General features: G+C 35.4%; 1 protein-coding gene across 1 annotated transcript; it reads right to left on the reverse strand.

The window, feature by feature from the left end:
• Positions 1–15,468: 15,468 nt before the first annotated feature.
• Positions 15,469–18,553, reverse strand: LOC113705224 (subtilisin-like protease SBT1.5). The gene has a single exon (XM_027227012.2). It carries the CDS (start codon positions 18,062–18,064, stop codon positions 15,671–15,673), a length of 2,394 nt encoding a protein of 797 aa, XP_027082813.1. The 5' UTR covers positions 18,065–18,553; the 3' UTR covers positions 15,469–15,670.
• Positions 18,554–19,120: the final 567 nt, after the last annotated feature.

A 19,120-nucleotide genomic window follows, 5' to 3' on the forward strand; every position in this document is an offset into this window, starting at 1 on the left:
GATAATCATTACACAACTTCGGACGCATGCTTCGGACGTCCGATAGGATCTTTCAAAGTCGACGAAACTATCGGACGCTAAATATGTCTCCACCGGACGTCCGATAGAAACAAGATAATTTCTCAAATCTCTTTGTTTTCTGTCGGAAGCACAAAGAACTTGCACCGGACGTCCGATAGAATTGAAGAAAATTTCTCAAACTCACTGCCTGCTGTCGAACGCAAAAAACATGAGTACCGGACGTCCGACACTCCAACGGCTAGTTGACTCTTCAGCTACTTTCTATCAGTTGGAAGCATTAATGCGAAACTTTCTTGATCCTATATAAATAATGGTTGGTCAGATAGTTCAAATAACTTTTGCACACTGAAGATACAAAAGATCTAGAGTGATTTTAGTGAGGAAATACTCTTTAAGAAAGATTTGTAATCTTAGTGGTGTGAGGTTCATTGTAAGCTTTTCATTTGTGAGTGAATATTTCATGAGTGTAGTTCTGCGAGGGTTATCCTGAGGGATAGTAAAACGTCCTAACTTGACCGAATGGAGTTCGGGGCAAGGAGAAAGTGAACCTTCCTTTGTACACAAGAGTGATTGTAATTCATCAAGTTGAAGAAGCTTGTCTAAATTAATCTACAAGTTGAAGAGGAGTTGGGTAGTTAATTGGTTTGCTATTCTTTTCTTTTTATTTACTTATTGTTACGTTTGTGATCTTTACATTGTTTATCTCTTCCACTTGGTTGTCTTCGATCCTTACAGTTTAGTTGATCTTTTTCTTTTTCTAGCCTTTTTAACATATCACATTGGGATGTTTAGATTGCATTTTTCTTTTTCTTTTTTTTAAATTTTTTTTAGAATTTTTTGCATTTCACATGTATAATCGTCTCTCGTTCTCCATGTATGTTATGGATGATTTATTTGCTTTTTTTTATAGTATCGCGCTTTTACATTTAGGGTTGGGGAAATGTCACCTTAGAGCCTCTATGCGTATTTAATATTATTAATCTCTCCCTTCAAAGGAGAACTTCATATGTGTATACGTTATTCTTTTTATATAACCTTTCATTTTATTTTATTTTTAATGGTTGTCACACCACTCCTCCCTATTAGGATTAGGATCGATCCATTTCGACATGTGGTTGTGGCAGGACGTGCGCGTAGTAATGTCTAAAGGATTATTCAAACCACCGACAAAGGGTTTTGGGATTGATGACTCTTTGCTCTTTGGTCTAAAGGTTTGGGAGGGTGAAATCTTATCGAATCTAGATGCATTAATGAGACCAATCTCACGTATCCATGTTAGATGCATTAGTGAGTCAACATTTCCCTATTAGGGACACTAAACACGAGGGGAGGGATTCTACCCCCCTCTCTCTTTACCTTATATTTCTATATCATTTTATTGTTCCAATGTATTATGTGTTATTTATCAATTGAACCAACCTCTCTTTATTTTTTCTTCTCTTGCATTTACAAACTTTAAGAAAACAGAGAAATGGGTTGATCCACCCATGGTCATGTGAAATGTCGGAAGAAATACACTGCACTCGGCTATGTTGCATGTAGATATATAGAGCTGGTTGAAATAAAGTTTGATAGTAGATGTGGCTGTCAACATCAGGCTTGGAAAGCAAATTTCACTTTTGCAGCGTTTACATTGACAAGTCAACAATGGAAGACTCAGGAATTTGATTTCGAAAAGAATTTATTATTCGTTTTTTGCTTCATTATTGAGAAATTTTAACCTCAGAAATGATTTGAAACAATTTACGAAGAAAATTACATAAACATAAAATTAACAAGTTAAAATGAGAATTGGGATTGGGGGAGAGGAAAGTTCTTCTTTTGTCTTTTTTTCTTTTTGGATTTTTTTATAGTTTTTGTGTATATTACATTGTTCAAAGCTAGATATTGCTACGAGAGATAAATTCACTCGTTCTAAGCACATATATTAGGATTAATATTTTTGTGGTAGCAATGCACTAAAATTAGTAAAGCCAGAAAATAAGGAGAAAAAGGAAAATGAAAGTTGTTTTGATTGTCCTACTTTTGTACCTATGCTTTAATACAAATTGTAGTATCAAAATAATTTATTAGAGGCGGACATAGGGTGGACAGGCAAGGGCAGCCGCCCTCCAAAAGTTTTAAAAATTTTAAAATTCTCCCTCTAATTTTAGTTGTCAACTAAAATTTTATTATGTTATCCCCCTAAACAAAATTATTTTTTTCTTTACTTTGTTTAATTTCTTTTGATAAAGTGTCATGTATCAAACTAACAATTAGTTTCCTTATAAAAGTATGCCATTCAAACTAACAATACAGTTAGTATTATTTTTGAATAACAATTATAAAAAATATAAAATTTTCTTTTCTCCGAGTTTCTTATAACAAACCAACTCTTAGTTTCTATGATAACTATAATTTTACAATAGAAACTAAGGTGATATGTTACATAGGAAATCAAAAACAAAGAAAACAATATATATATATATATTCTAACTATCGTACAAATTAAAGAAGTTTCAACTACGATTTTGAATGCCTTACACCGACAGTAAATAGAATGGCATAGAGTCCAATTCACATTTTTCTTTATACATTGTTTTTTTTTAAAAAATTTCTTGCTTCTAATTATAATTTATTGTGCTTTCATTTTGCTTTTAATATGCTTTATTTGCTATAATATCATTGATGATTCGTTCCCACTAAACTTTTGAATTCGTTAATATGTATGTAGAAAGTGTCTTTCAAAAATCATGTCGAATGGTTGCATAAAACTTGAGTTTTAGTAAAGTTTGAAATCTGGAAATTCGCTAGCAGGGTAACCAGACAGTGGTTCTTTGTCTGAATATAACTCTTTGTACAAATGCCAAAATTGAGTGTAGTTTATGGTATTCAAAACTAGACATTCAGAACTTTCAAACGGTACAAGAATCTCCCGCTAGTTCATTTTGAGCAAACCGTGGTGAGATGGAAAAATGGACTATTCTGCTTTGTCTGTTTGTCCGAATGAAACTGGGAAGTTGCATCTTATGACTCGATTTTGTTCTACTTGTAAAAAGATTTTCAGAACGATGCCTTCTGATGAATTGTAGCATTTTGAACTTAATTTCCAACGCCATAAACCATTCTCAATTTGGATTTGTATATAATTAGATATGCTTTGATTTCGAAACTCCAACAAAGCTAAAAACTGAAAAAATTTTCCTTCCCTGCTGACTGAATAGTCAAGTCTATTTTGGGATGTTATATTTCAAAAATTTTAGTGTCATTTACCATCAATTGCTCATTAAATGTTTTTGGAATCTTGGTTTAAAAAATGGAGCGAATTGGGGCTGATTTCGTTGGACAAAATTTTTGAAAAAATAAATAGAGATAAGGTTGGCAGATTAGTTTTGAAAAATTTCACAAATTTTGGTTGTTTCGTTAACTGTCTTTCCGTGTGAGTTTTTGCCTAAATTTTGATAAAGAGGTAGTCAATATATGAAAGTTTAGGTGTACCAAATTTGACATAATTTCAATATCATTTCAATATCCAAATAATGCCCCAAAGATTACTCTTTAAAACTGAAAATTCATTGATCAGGTCGCGAAAATCAACCTACTTAAAACTATTCTATCTTGTTGCTCAAAATTTTGAATTTAGTTCCGCTTAGTGTGTTTGAAACTTTATTTGGGACCTTTATTTTGTTATAAACTTCAGAGACTGATTCACTTCCTGTGAATCTTGCCGAATTTCCAAATATCGCTGAAAATCAAGACTGGTTCTGTCTTGTCTTCATGAATCAGCAATTTTGAGCTGAAAAATGAATGCTTTCTGTTTGGAATCTTGGAAGAGTGTCTTCTGAAAACTTTTAATAATTTGGATCTAATTTCTAACGGTATAAAGTTTTTCATTTTTGGACCTATCAAACTCAAGACTTTATTTTTTCAAATTTATCACGTAAAGCTGAAAATTCTTGATTTCTTAGGAAATGAGTTTTTAAGAATTTGTCACTTTCTTTCGATATTGATAGACCATTTTAAGCTCGATTTTATGAAGGATGCCAAGTTTCTCTTATGATTTTAAATCCTCACTTTTGAATCTTGATTTTTGAAGGATTAACATTCTCTTTTAAGACATTGTTTTAAATTTTGAGCAAGTGTACATTTTCCCTTGATTAATAAGTGATCGTGAATGTATGTGAGTGATTGTTGATCGTTATTTCTTCAAGTGCTCAAGAGGATATTGAAAAGAATCTCGGAGCGGACAACTAAAGACCTTATTTGCACTTACTCATTTGTTTTGAATTGATGAGTGTCAAGTGCATGAATCGTTGCCAATTACTTGAATTGCTTCTTGTTGATTAAGTGATATAGAATTGTCGAGTCAAGTGTATACTTTATCGCGCTCGTTCTCTTTAAGTGAATTATAATTGAATTGAATGAAGTGTTAATTGAATTGAGTGAAGTGCTACAAAGTGTAATCGTACATCGGGGGACGCCCAAATCTCATTGGCTGACCTGGCGACTCGAGCTGGCATGGGCTTGTCGAGAAGCCTGGTGAACCATGAGATAATCAAAAGCTTGATCTATTGAGAGATCTCGCTTGGCATGTTCGAGTAGTATCGCCTTTTAAAGCTGAAACGCGGGCTCGGAACAGAGGGTGTAATGGTGAACGGGATTGTAAAATAAGTGGAGTTCTATGGATTTAATATCTACCCGGTTGACGGAGTGTCATCACATGGAGGTATTGGATCGAGTCTCGGCAAAACAAGTGGAATCTAGCTCCTGAGAGTTCCCGTATCCTTATTGAGTGTGTTTTATTGTTAATTATGAATTACTTGAACTTTATAGTTTTATTTCCTGTATAAGTATTATTGTTATTTGAACTATGTGTTTGCATGCTTTTCTTGGCCTCACGAGCGTCAGCTCACTCCATTAGTTTGTTTTCCTTAACAGGAGTTCAGAATGGAAAGAATTTTGAGGAAATTGACTTGATTACTTTTGATTAGAATCTTGGGATGTAATTGACTAGTCGACTTATAGTGGTTGTATTTTGAAAAAGTTGATGTACTTTTGAGAACTTGTGATGTAAGATTTGAAAGTTTATTTAAGGAAATGACCTTTCTTCACTTTGACTTTTATTATTAGTTGTTTATCCATAAGTTTGAATTTGACTTGTATCGAGTCCTGGCGAGAGTTAGGCAAGCGTTCTGCGGATACAAACACATTGTTCAATGGGGGCGTCACAAACACATTGTTCAATAATCCAGCCGACTACGCATTCAATCTGGTGTACAATCCACAATCTGACCATGGATTTATATGAAGTTTGGCCATGGATTCGAAACCAAGTTATGAAATCTGACCATGGATTCGATGTTCGTATCATTTTTATTTATTCACAGGAAAATAGTTGTTGAATTGGGCTTGCATTCCCATTGATGACTATGAATAAACCAAACAACAAAATCAATAATCATTCCCATTGCTTTTCCTAAACTAAACACCTGAAAAGGAATAAGCATAAACCTATTCCGGTTGAAGAGATTTTGATGGTGATTGTCATTGCCATTCCGAAGTGGCAACCAAATGGGCAATTAGTCTAATTAATAGTAGTTTTATACTTCTGTTTTAGGTGATCAAATTATCATTAATTTGGTTGGTTGAATCAGGTCAGTTTTGGGTGACCCGCGAACATTGTGATTCGTGTTCAGGTCAAGAGGCCTAACCTGATAAAATAAACGGATCGGGTTCAAATTGACAAGTTGTCTAGAATAGCCGTGTCTGAACCTGACCAACCAACCCGTGATCCGACCTGATTGTTGCTCCTAGTCATAGCCCCAAATTTCAAACTTAGAAAGACAGGCAACTATGGACAAAGCTATAAAAGCATGAAATGTCAAAAAGAGAGGTCAGGGTTTGGAGAGCGTCGAATTGGAAGACAGTGAATTGGTGGCATTAGGATATGAATACACTGCTAATAAAATCAATAGAGGAAGATGAAATCAATGGACACTTGACAAAATAACTAGGTTGACCTTCCATCTTTTTAAAAGGATAGTTCTCCTCCAAAAGGCACTTGATCTTCCTAAAGTCCAAAGAGCAGAATTAACAAAACCACTGTCACTCTCAAATGTAAGTAAACCAGAGCAGAGACACATGTTAAGCACAGGATACAACACTCGTGTGGAGCTCAGCCAATGTCATATGCCAATTAATGCATCCAAGCATAAAAAAATGGACTTGAAAAGTTGGAGCTAGTCAAGATTATGTGCTTACAAGGTATTAATCACCAAACTAAACGGCTGATGCAACAACATCATCGACAGAGTTTGTAGCTTAAGCTTGTGAATTCTGTGAACCAATGTGAAATATCTGCATGTAAAGAAAGGAGAAGGAAGAGAAAGAGTTGTAATGTACATTATCTGAAATTTTCAAGTTTAACCCTTAACACAAAACAAAAAAATTATTAAAGCAACTAAAGGAACCTGTGCATACCTAGAACATATAACATTCCCCAAAAACTGAGTTGTTTCTCATATATCATGTATTTGATTGTTAAAAAATCTGACCTTAAAAAATTTCCCAGTCAGAAAGACCAAAAAAATTTAAAAAAAAGCAAAAAATTGCATATTAACACAAGTGTTTTGGCAGTATGAAATGTTGGATCGTTAATCCAACATTGGACTTATATGTGAATAATTATGTGTTGCAAACTGTCAAATAAAGTTAAGTCCAATTAAAGTGATCAGATATGGTTTGAAATTAATGTGTCTAATAGGATGTGAGTCTTTAATGTATAGAAAGTTAAGGGCTCCTATTTCTATGATGGGCTGAAATAGGGCTCCAAAAGGTAACAAGAATGTTACCTATAAATAGGGTTATGGTCCCCAGGTCACATGTATCATTATTTTGTCGTATTTTCTAGTACCACAATATACAACCCTTTCCTAATATCCCATCATCAGGAAAGATACCAGAGAGATACTAAAGGGCTCTCTCAAGGATCGGCGAATACGTGTTGACCTGGAAGGCCACCCCAAATTCTCTAAGGATTCAAGTATTAAGTTTGTCAATATGGATTCAGGTACGCTTCCGCTATTTTACTGTTAATTTATTTCTTAATAATTCCCATATAGATTTTGGGTTTAATAGGTGATGGTTTTCACCAAAGGCTAAATTTAGGTAACTACCCTAACAAGTGGTATCAGAGCCCATATGGTTGATTATTAGGAAATATTTTGGATTTAATACTTTTATTTTAAGAAAGCTATGTGTAATATTTGTGAACAATCGGCTAATAAGATACAGGATACTGTAGAATTCATGATTTGTTGGCTTGTATGATTTAGTTATGTTTCAGTCTTCACGGAAATATGTGCTGCTGCAATTCATGTCTTGTTGCAATTCATGGAAAGTCAACATGCAGAAATATGAATAGAGTTTTTTTTTAGTGGAATTCATATGATTACATTGCATCCAGTGGGTTCCACGGATTATTAGACATTAACATATTGCTTTGCTATAGTTACTGTGTTGCTAACTCACGCCGTTGACCCATTAATGTATTGTTTCATGTCCTGGCCATTATTGCTAGTTTCATGTTTCGGCTTCTGTTTTGGTTTCTCACATGGCAGACATAGGGTTCTTTTAATTTCTCTATTTTTAAGGATCAAAATTGATAAAAAAAGGATGCATGAATCAATTCTGTGAAACTCTCCATTGGATAGCACAATATTCGTGGGATCCGCATGCTTTTGATTATGTAAGCTAATTTGTTTCTTGGTTTCGGGAAGTCCTTTGTCCTTTTCTCCACTTTATGGACAGAAATTGAAACTGTGAATATTTTCTTGTCAATTTGATTAATACTTGAATTATTTGACCTATTTTCTTAGGTAAAAGAGCTAATGTGCATATATTTATGTTAAGAAAATTAGGATTTCTTTAATTTGAATAAACCCTAATAAAGTTAAATAAGACATTCAAGCCTATAAAGTCCATATGTTTGACCCACTAAATATATAGTTTTATAAGACATTATGGGCATTAAGAAAATTTTGGGTTTGAATAATAACTTGAGTCAAATTATGGGTATGGACCTTTGGTCCAATAAGTCTTGATCCAATTGATCAGATTTGACCACGTTTTGATCAGAGTTAATCAAAGTTGACTTTGATCGAAATTTTTATTTAATTTGGATAATTTTAAATTTGAATATTGGAATGATTATATATATTTTAGAATAAATTAATTGAAATAATATACCACCAAAGTGACCTCTATTATGAAAATTAATTTGTTCTAAAATATAACTAGTTGGGTACTTGTAATTTTATGAATATTGATCGGCCCAAAGGAATGTCAATAGTTAATAAAATTACATGTGCACTTGTGGTAATGAATACGTAATAATTATTTGAATTTTACATGTGATTTATAAATTGGCCCAAAGGAAAATTTATTTTCGATATGTTGTTATTATTAGTATTTACTACTGCACCAAGATATCACTTAGAAGTTAATATTTTTGTCCAAAGATAAAATATTAATAAAATATCGGTATCTTGAGATGAGATTGCTTTTATTTAAATTTATTATTATTTTGATTTATGTGAGTATAGTTTTAATTATATTATGTTTTCTGTTCAGTTGCGAATGATCTTACAAATATCACTTCCAATATCAATAATATTCCTATATTGAATGGCACAAATTTCAAGTCCTGAAAAGAAAACCTCTTGATAGTACTTGAAGTAATGGATCTCGACCTTGCGTTAAGGGATGATTCTCTCTCACCTCTCACAGATCAAAGTACCTCTGATGAAAAGAGAAATAATGAGAGGTGGGAGAGTCAAATCGCTTGTATTTGATGATCATTAAAAAGGCCGTTCCAGAAGCTTTCAGGGGAACAATGTCAGAAACGACTGTAACCGCTAAAGAGTTCCTTCAGGACATTGAAAAAAGGTTTGTCAAGAACGAAAAGGCTGAAGTTAGTACGCTCTTGACACGCATAGTTTCAATGAAATATAGTGGTAAAGGCAATATCAGAGAGTACATCATGGAGATGTCTCATCTTGCTTCGAAATTAAATGCACTTAAGTTGAAACTCTTTGAAAATTTACTAGTGCATTTGATTTTAATATCTCTTTTTACACAGTTTAGCCAGTTTAAGGTGAGTTATAACTGTCAAAAGGAGACTTGGTTTCTAAATGAACTCATCTCATACTGTGTAAAGGAAGAGGAAAGGTTGAAGAAATTGCAGACAGAAAGTACCCATCTGGTGTCAACCATTAATAATAAAAGCAAGGTACTTAAGAGAAAGAAAGAAAAAGGAGCTGCAGGTACAGTGCCACAAAAGAAACAACAAAAGAAACAACAAAAGAAATCAAATGATTTGGGAAAGAATAGTTGTTTCTTCTGTGGAGTTGAAGGGCATCAAAAGAAGCATTGCACCAACTATCACGCTTGGCGCGCTAAGAAAGGTATGCTTCTTAATTTGGTTTGGTCTGAGATTAATTTAATTTCGGTACCTAAACACACATGGTGGTTGGAATCTGGTGCAACAACTCACATCACTGTGTCTATGCAGGATTGCCTGAATTGCCGAAAGCCTAATAATAATGAAAGATATATCTACGTGGGCGATGGCAAAACAGTTCAAGTTGAGGCAATTGGAGTTTTTAGATTATTGTTAAAAATCGGATTTTATTTGGATCTCTATGAGACATTTGTTGTACCGTCTTTTAGACGGAATTTAATTTCTATTTCTGCTTTGGACAAATTTGGTTATTTTTGTTCATTTGGAAATGAAAATTTTGAATTGTTTCATGATTCAAAATTGGTTGGTTCTGGTTCTTTAATGCATTACAATAATCTATATTTAATTGATACGATTGTCTCATTTAATGAATCTCTGCATTTGAGTACTAGAGGAGTAAAGAGAAAATTAACCAATGAGAATTCAGCTGCATTATGGCACAAGAGATTGGGACATATCTCCAAACGGAGAATAGAAAGACTTGTGTCAAATGAAATTCTCGACCCCTTAAATTTTACAGATTTTAATGATTGTATTAACTGTATAAAGGGAAAACAAACCAATAAAAGGAGATTTAAAGCCAATAGGTCCTTAGACGTCTTAGAACTTATACATACAGATATTTGTGGACCATTTTCTACATCTGTTTAGAATGGTCAACAATATTTTATAACGTTCATAGACGAGTTTTCACAATATGGCTACATATATCTCATTTCAGAAAAGTCACAGTCACTGGACGTGTTCAAAAATTTTAAGGCTGAAATTGAGAATCAACTCAATAAAAGAATTAAAAGCGTCAGATCTGACCGTGGTGGTGAATACTATGGTAGATATGACGGTTCAGGTGAACAACGTCCAGGACCATTTGCTAAATACCTAGAGGAATGCGGTATCGTCCCACAGTACACTATGTTGGGTTCACCCACTATGAATGGTATAGCTGAAAGACGAAATAGAATACTTAAAGACATGGTAAGGAGTATGATATGTCATTCTATTTTACCAGAGTCACTCTGAGGTGAAGCACTTAAGACTGCAGCATATATCCTTAATAGAGTTCCAACTAAAGCAACTATCAAAAAAGCCCAGTTTAAAGCATCTGCATGTTTGGGGGTGTCCAACTGAGACAAGGCCTTACAAGCCAAATGAAAAGAAACTGGATTCAAGAACGATTAGTTGTTATTTAATTGGATACTCTGAAAGATCCAGAGGTTACAAGTTTTATGATCCCACAACTAAATTAATTTTTGAGACAGGAAATACCCGATTCTTTGAGGATGTCGAGTTTGGGGGAGAAAGTATAGTAAGGGACATTGTTTTTAAAGAGGATTATATTAATATTCCCACAGGTGTCATTGCTCTTGCTCAGAACCCTATTCCTGAACTTGATCATGATATGACAAATTACGACAATGTCGAAGAGCAAACTGTTATAGAAGAACAAACTCTTTCTCTCTAAGACCTAGTGCCATTAAGAAGATCCACTAGAGAAATGAGAAGTGCAGTGCCAGATGATTACATTATTTTTCTCCAAGAACATGAGAATGACTCTGGATTGATGGAAGATGATCCAATCAACTTCCGTCAAGCTATGAAAAGTTTAAATTCTCAAAAGTGGATCGATGCCATAAATGAGGAGATTAAATCCATGAAGGACATTGATATTTAGGATCTTGTCCCATTGCCAAAAGGAGCGAAACCCATTGGTTGTAAATGGATATTTAAAATCAAGAGGGATTCGAAATGCAATGTGGAAAGATACAAATCTCGTCTTGTCGCTAAGAGATTTACACAAAAGGAAGGTATCGACTATAAAGAAACTTTCTTTCCGATCTCTTCAAAGGATTCTTTTAAAATTATCATGGCATTAGTGGTGCATTTCGATCTTGAGTTACATCAGATGAATGTAAAGACAGCGTTTCTCAATGGTAACATTGATGAGACGATTTATATGGTGCAACTAGAAAACTTTGTATCAGGAGATCCAAAGAATATGGTTTGCAAACTTAAAAAATCCATCTATGGGCTCAAACAAGCGTCTCGACAATGGTATTTCAAATTTCATCAAGTGATTATCTCATTTGATTTTGAAATGAATTTAGTAGATGATTGCATATACCATAAGTTCTGTGGGAGCAAGTATATTTTTCTGGTATTGTATGTTGATGACATTTTGCTTGCCAGCAACGATATGGGTCTATTGCATGAAACCAAGAAATTTCTAACTAAAAATTTTGAGATGAAAGATCTTGATGATGCATCTTTTGTGTTAGGCGTACAGATACACCGTGATCGCTCTCGGAGTATTTTAGGACTATCACAAAAGGGTTATATCGAAAAGGTCCTTAAAAGATATGGCATGCAAAATTGTAAATCAGGTGACACCCCTATGGTTAAAGGAGACAAATTTTGTCTTGAGCAGTGTCCCAAAAATGCTTTTGAGGAAAAAGAGATGCAAAAGATTTATTATGCATCAGCAGTAGGGAGTCTAATGTATGCTCAAGTATGAACGTGTTCGGATATTGCGTACATTATTGGGATGTTGAGTAGATATTTGAGTAATCCTAGATTAGATCATTGGAAAGCAACCAAACGGGTCTTACGGTATCTATAGAAAACAAAAGACTACATGCTCACGTATCGGAAGTCAGATAAGTTAGAGATCATTGGGTATACTAATTCCGATTATGCTGGATGCCAAGATATTATGAAATCAACGTCAGGCTATATCTACTTGTTGACTGGAGGTGCCATATCCTGGAAGAGTGCTAAACAGTCCCTCATAGCATCTTCTACTATGGCTGCAGAGTTTATAACTTGTTATGAGGCATCCAACCAAGGAATCTGGCTACGAAATTTTATCATAAGATTACGTGTAGTGGATAGTATTGAAAGACCACTCAAATTATTTTGTGACAATAAGTCAGTAGCCCTGTATTCCAATAATAACAGGAGTTCGACGAAATCTAAACATATAGATATTAAATTTCTGACTGTTAAAAAAAGAGTGTAGAATGGACAGTTATCGATAGAGCATACGGGACAAACTCCATGGTTGCGGATCCGCTTACTAAGGGATTGTCACCCAAAATGTTTTATGAGCACACTGCTCGTATGGGTGTTGTGTTATTAAATGATATACAATTTTAGTGGGAGTTTGTTATTTTAAATACTCTTATGATATTTTTCAGTTATTAAGGATTTAAGGATATTTTATGTATAAATAAAGTTTGGATTTATTTACACTTTGACTTTGGTATGGTTTGATCTCATGAAAATTTAAGGTGGACCAGTTGGAAATAGGCATGTTTTGATCACATTACATGAAATTTTCATGCTACACATCCACATCATAATTCATGTCATTCAATTGCATCGATATATGTGACCATTGATGGGTCGAGTTACGAAATTATGACAAAGGCCGCTTTGATCCTATATTGGTATGATTGATGGACCGAATTGGTTACAGATATATTTTAGTAATGACAGTAAAGTTGAGCTCATACGGTTAATTGCGAAACATAATTATAAGGTTACACGTATAGTCCAAGTGGGAGATTGTTGGATCCTTAATCCAACATTGGACTTATATGTGAATAATTATGGGTTGCAAACTGTCAAATAAAGTTAAGTCCAATTAAAGTGATCAGATATGGTTTGAAATTAATGTATCTAATAGGATGTGGGCCTTTAATGTGTAGAAACTTAAGGGCTCCTATTTCTATGATGGGCTGAAATAGGGCTCCAAAAGGTAACAGGAATGTTACCTATAAATAGGGTTATGATCTCCAGGTCACATGTATCATTATTTTGTCGTATTTTCTAGTACCACAATATACAGCCCTTTCCTGATATCCCATCGTCAGGAAAGATACCAGAGAGATACTAAAGGGCTCTCTCAAGGATCGGCGAATACGTGTTGACTTGAAAGATCACCCCAAATTCTCTAAGGATTCAAGTATCAAGTTTGTTAATATGGATTCAGGTACGCTTTCGCTATTTTACTGTTAATTTATTTCTTAATAATCGCCATATAGATTTTGAGTTTAATAGGTAATAGTTTTCATCAAAGGCTAAATTTAGATAACCACTTTAATATGAAATTCTAAACTCGATTAAATGGAAATTTGGTAATCTGAAAGCAATGAGAAACAAAGAGAAATCTCCCTCCACAAACCCTTGCTGGACAAGCCTCTTAACCCTCAAAGCAAGATATCGAGAGCACATTAAATGTATTCCTCATTACATAGACATCTTAGTAGTGGATTTAGCTAAAAACTAAATAGAACAACAACATGAAATCAGAAATACATACCTATACAAATAGGAAGAAACTAATTTGATAGAAAGACCTTGAGTTGTAGCTGATTGGGCAGTTTGAGCGGCAGCCTTGAGGTGGTAACCAACTTGGGAACTAAATAGCTAATGTCATGGGAAAAAATGAACATTTTAGTTTTGCATGATCTCACCTAACCAGTACTAGATAACAGAGCTACAAAACTTGCCGGATAAAGCCTTGTTTGGATTGAAGTTCCCCAAATGAAAAATTTTACGTTTTACATGACCATATTTTCTAATCATCTTTTTACCTCATGTATATCAAATAATTACAATATATTTTTTTAACAAAAAATTTTAAAAATAACAGTCTAAATGGAACTGCGAAAATGAGTAAACTAAATCCCCGCCACCCTACCTCAACTCAACTCCATAACAGTACTGTACTATCGCATCCAGAAAAAATACCATTGAAATAATGAGAGAAAAGGTCTTATTCCAACTTAAACTTTTACTTTTTTAAAAAAAATTGGTATTCAAAATGACTTCAGAATCAATCTCCACATTAAACAGATGTATTTACGATATTCTTTTCATACTTTCCTCTGAGAATAAATAATAAAAAAAAGCTCAATTGAGCTATTAAAATGGAAATCCAAATGTTCTAGCCTTAGAAATAACGGCAATAAATTTAGCAACAATGCACATTTTTCATCATAGTGCATAGATCTCTATCCTTTTCTAACTAATGAAAATTGCAAAACTAAGAAGAACCACCGTTACTGTCAATCGTTAAACGGTAACTCACAGCGAGCATTTACACATTAACGCATACTCGATTGATTTTTTTCTTCAGTACTTTTGAATTAGCAGTAAACAAGAACTCAATCGAACCCAGCGAATGTATGTGGATGAAGGTACAATCAAAGTGCATTTCACAGCCGGTGCACAGAGACGAAGCCAAAAGTTAATTTATTCATGTGTCCCTGGCTTTCAAGTTGCAGCTAAAAGTAAACAAATATTTTTCTAAAACTTTTAATTTTTTCTTGCTGATTATTTTTTTCATTGCAACAAATTGAATTGATTGAAGATAACTCCTTTTCTATTACCCACCAAATTCAATTGTCTCTTTATACTTAATTGAGTATTGATATTACTATATCTGTTTTCTAAATGTAAAACTCTCACTAATAAGAAATTCTACTGGTTTTGCTTTTAATTTTTATCTTCTTGGCTTTGTGTTTGTACTTTGTGCATGATGCAAAGCTTCGATAAATCCAAAATTGCAATCAATATATATAAGCATGGCACTTTTTTTTTTTTTTTTTGCCTAATTACAATGCGACAAAGTCGGATGGTTAACGCTAGGCCAAGGGCATTATGGTATCATTGAAAATGAAAAGCATGAATTTTTTATTAAGAGGTGTTGATTTAGTCCCTTTCAATAAAAAATTAATTAATATAGATGTCTGTGTCTCTAGGTTGGCTAGATTCTCCATTAAATCATGCATGGTTATGAAGTCAATTATTTCTGTAATGGGTTTCTTTCTATACTCTAATATCCCTTGTTAAATGATAGGCACATGAAAGTAACAAGTTTACCATATACTAATGTGCCACTGCCAACTTTTAACTAGTGAAACACAGTGTTGCCACCATAAAGATTAAAGAAAATTGCATTGTTATATTGATGATATTAAAACAAATTGAACCACATTGCCACAACAAAACCATGTTTCAAATCCCAAAAGCTTAACTTATATATATATATATATATATATTTATAGTCTCTATTTTTCTATGATGATCTTTTCATAGATATTAAAAAAGTTGTCTTTCTAATAATAGATAGCACTTGATTCAACATTAAAACACATCCCTCCAAACTACAACTACAGGTGATCCTACTTGGTGCTTACCGTCGGACCATGTCACCATACCCCACTCAGTCACCGCATTCCCTGGTGCCACCTCCAACTTGTCACCTTTAATTTGAACCACAAAACTCTGTTTTTGCCCTATTGTGCTAAAATCCATCTTTGGTGGATTGACACTGACTCTCGAACCTTTGGGATTTGTTACCACCACGCTGTAGCTAGATGCCCCTTCCCCGACATTCGTCACAGTTCTTGTGACATTAAGATTAAAATCAGACATCTCTGTTTTGTCAAATACTACCACAATCGCAGGATAATTTATCTCCCAAGGCATGTTATGCTTCCGTGGGCACTTTGCACCATGTCGAGTAATTTCTTTAATTGCCTCACGGCTGTAGTTAGAGGCACAGAGAAAATTCACGAAATCAATGGATGACAAATCATATACCAGGCCTGGATCAAGTGCTTTCTCAGGGTTTACATGGCCTGCACCCGTATCCCAGACTGTGGATTCCTGGTACGATGTTTCGTCTAGTAGAGGCCTGCCATCGCGATCATGCATGTATGCCGTTGTCATAAGAGCTGATCGGGTCATCGCCGGTGACCAGTCGGGATGTGCTCCTTTGAGCAACGCTGCTATGCCAGACACGTGAGGACAAGACATGGAAGTTCCTGAAACTATGTTAAAATTTGTACGACGCGTGTCCGTGGGTAGCTCAGTAGGTGACACGCCATCCGGCCATGCTGCTAAGATGTTGACACCTGGCGCAATGATATCTGGCTTGAGAACATAGATTGATTCACCATTGGGACCCCTAGACGAGAATGATGCGACCACCGGCGCCGGTTTTACTCCGACCTGTGTCCCTCGGAAAACCATCGTTGCTCGAGGATCAGGGGTTGAGTTTATATATGCCCGAACATTATTACCATCTGATTCACCCAGAGCTAGTCCTGGGATTAAGTGGGCATCTGCGATGAGACCTTCGCCTAGTGGTGCAACATTGGCGACAATTACACCTAATCCACCAGCCATCCTCACAACTTCTCCTTTTGCAACGCGTGGAGAGCCACCTCGATCACACACCACTATCTTTCCCTTTACTTTCTTTGTGTCAAGAGAGCCAGGCATGCAAATACCGGCAGAGAAGCTACTAAAATGACCAGGAGTACCATGGCTTAAATCTATGGAGGCATTTCCCCCATATATCAATGGTAAAGGTGTTCTTTGGAAAGAGCGGTGGCCATGATATATGGCTGATCCTCTTAGTACTTGCCCATCTTTAAGCACAAGATTGGCTGGGAATTTTCGGTCAATTGTGCTAGCACCAACACTAGTGATCCAGGGAGCCACGTTTGTGACTGTAAACTTGTTTGGACCTTCATTTCCTGCAGAAGCAGAAACAAAAACACCTTTCTCCATAGCGCCAAAGGCCCCAATTGCAATTGGATCGAGATTGTAGGTTGCAGCTCCGCCGCCAACGGAGATGGAAATGACGTCGACACCATCCTCAACAGCCTTATCAAAAGCTGCAAGGATATCAGATTCCATACAACCTCTTTTCCAGCATATTTTGTACACTGCAATACGTGCTTTGGGAGCCATCCCTGCGGCGACGCCTGTGGCGAAACCAAGTAAGGTGGCATTGCTAACTGCTCTTCCTGCAGCTGTGGCAGCTGTGTGAGTGCCATGGCCGTCAGTGTCCCGTGGAGACATTACCTCAATGCTCTGGTCCATTCTGCCATTTCTAGCTTCATAACCAGAGGCAAAGTACCGAGCACCGATGATCTTCTTGTTGCAATGGTTTTTCGTGAACTTTTCACCTTCAGTGCACTCGCCTTTCCAGTGACTCGGGATAGGACCGAGGCCTTCATCATGAAAACTCCGATGTTCAGGCCAAATACCGGTGTCTAAAAGTCCTATCACAATATTAGATCCTGAATCAGAATCTTTCAAGAGCCCAGCTGGGTTGTCAGAAGATGAAATTCCTAGAAATTGAGGTGACCGGGTGGTTTGGAGTTGGCGAAGTTTGTCAGGTAATACAGCAAGAACACCAGGGCGGTTTTTGAGCTCTTGCACCTGTTTTGGCGTGAGTCTAGCAGAGAAGCCATGAAAAACAGTTTTGTAGGCATGGAGGAAATCTTGGGATTTTTTTCTTGTATGGGAAATTTTAGGCACTTGATCAAATGCCTGTGAAGTTGAATCCAGGCTTTGAAGAGTAGCACTGTACCATTCTTCAGCATCAGAAAACGCAGATGGTTTTAAGTCATTTTGGATTCTGATGATGTAGGTTTGAGCATCTGTTTCACCACTGCTACTTTCAACAGAAGCAAGGATGAACACGAGGAAAGTGACAGGAAAAAGTGCCCAAAACTGACTCATTCGGATCTAGTAGGATTAAGACTGGGAGATGGAGCAAGAAAAGAAGACAATGATAGTTCATGATTATGGAAGAATTGACAATTTATAGGCTATAAGAGTATCGAAAAAGTGCAGAAAAATGAGGAAAGAATCAAAGTAGTGTTCAACATTGGAGCGTTAATTCGAGGAAGGGTCTAAAGAATGCCTGGACAAATTGCATGGTGATTCCCAGTTGGAAAATGGGATGTTACAGCGAGAAAAGTGAGACTATTCACGTCACTCATAGCTAAGGCTTTATCAAAATGGCAAAATTTTTTGGCATTGCACAAATTGCTGATGTAACAAAGCTTGGGAAATCCACTGGCCACCTCGAAGGGAGTATGGATGATTTGTCGTCACTCGTCAGTTTCCTGAGTCATATTCATGTTTGTCAACAAAAGGAAGAAGATGGGGCAGTAACAGTTTTTTTTTCTCTAGGTAAGCGTGACAAATCAAGGTTGGTTTCAAATGTGAATATACGACTTCTTCATCTTCAACAAAGGTCGTGTATTCGATAAGCAACTTATGATTATAGAACATGCCCTTTCCGGCTCGTGACGGTAATCGACGTCGAATTTATCTAAATTTTTTTCTTAAAAAAATAAAAAAAGAAAAGAAGATGATTTCAAGCATTGGCATGTTTTTAAGTGTGAAAAGTTTAAATCCGTTGTACAAAAGCTAATGAGAATTGACAAGTAACTATTCTGCAAGGCAAAATTAATACTCTCTAGTCTCTAATCATGAGTTGCTTACTGTAGATATAGGTTGATGATTATAATGTGCAGTGTGGCACCATATTTTACTTTATTTTATGAATTTGGAGGAAATATTCCAATATCATTAGGCTCGAAAACTATAGGATGAGGTAATGCACAGTTGATTAGAGGACATATAGATCGGCCATTAGGCCTGTGGTGATCAAACTAAGGATGTGCTGCTTCAAAAAATAGCTGTTCAAATAGGGTGTGATGGCTTTTTTTTTTTTTTTTTTTTTTTTTGGTTTATTAACCTTCAGGTTTTACAAGTGAATATTGACCA

The sequence above is a fragment of the Coffea arabica genome, chromosome 1e, assembly GCF_036785885.1.
Source record: "Coffea arabica cultivar ET-39 chromosome 1e, Coffea Arabica ET-39 HiFi, whole genome shotgun sequence".
In the NCBI taxonomy this organism is placed as follows: Eukaryota; Viridiplantae; Streptophyta; class Magnoliopsida; order Gentianales; family Rubiaceae; genus Coffea; species Coffea arabica.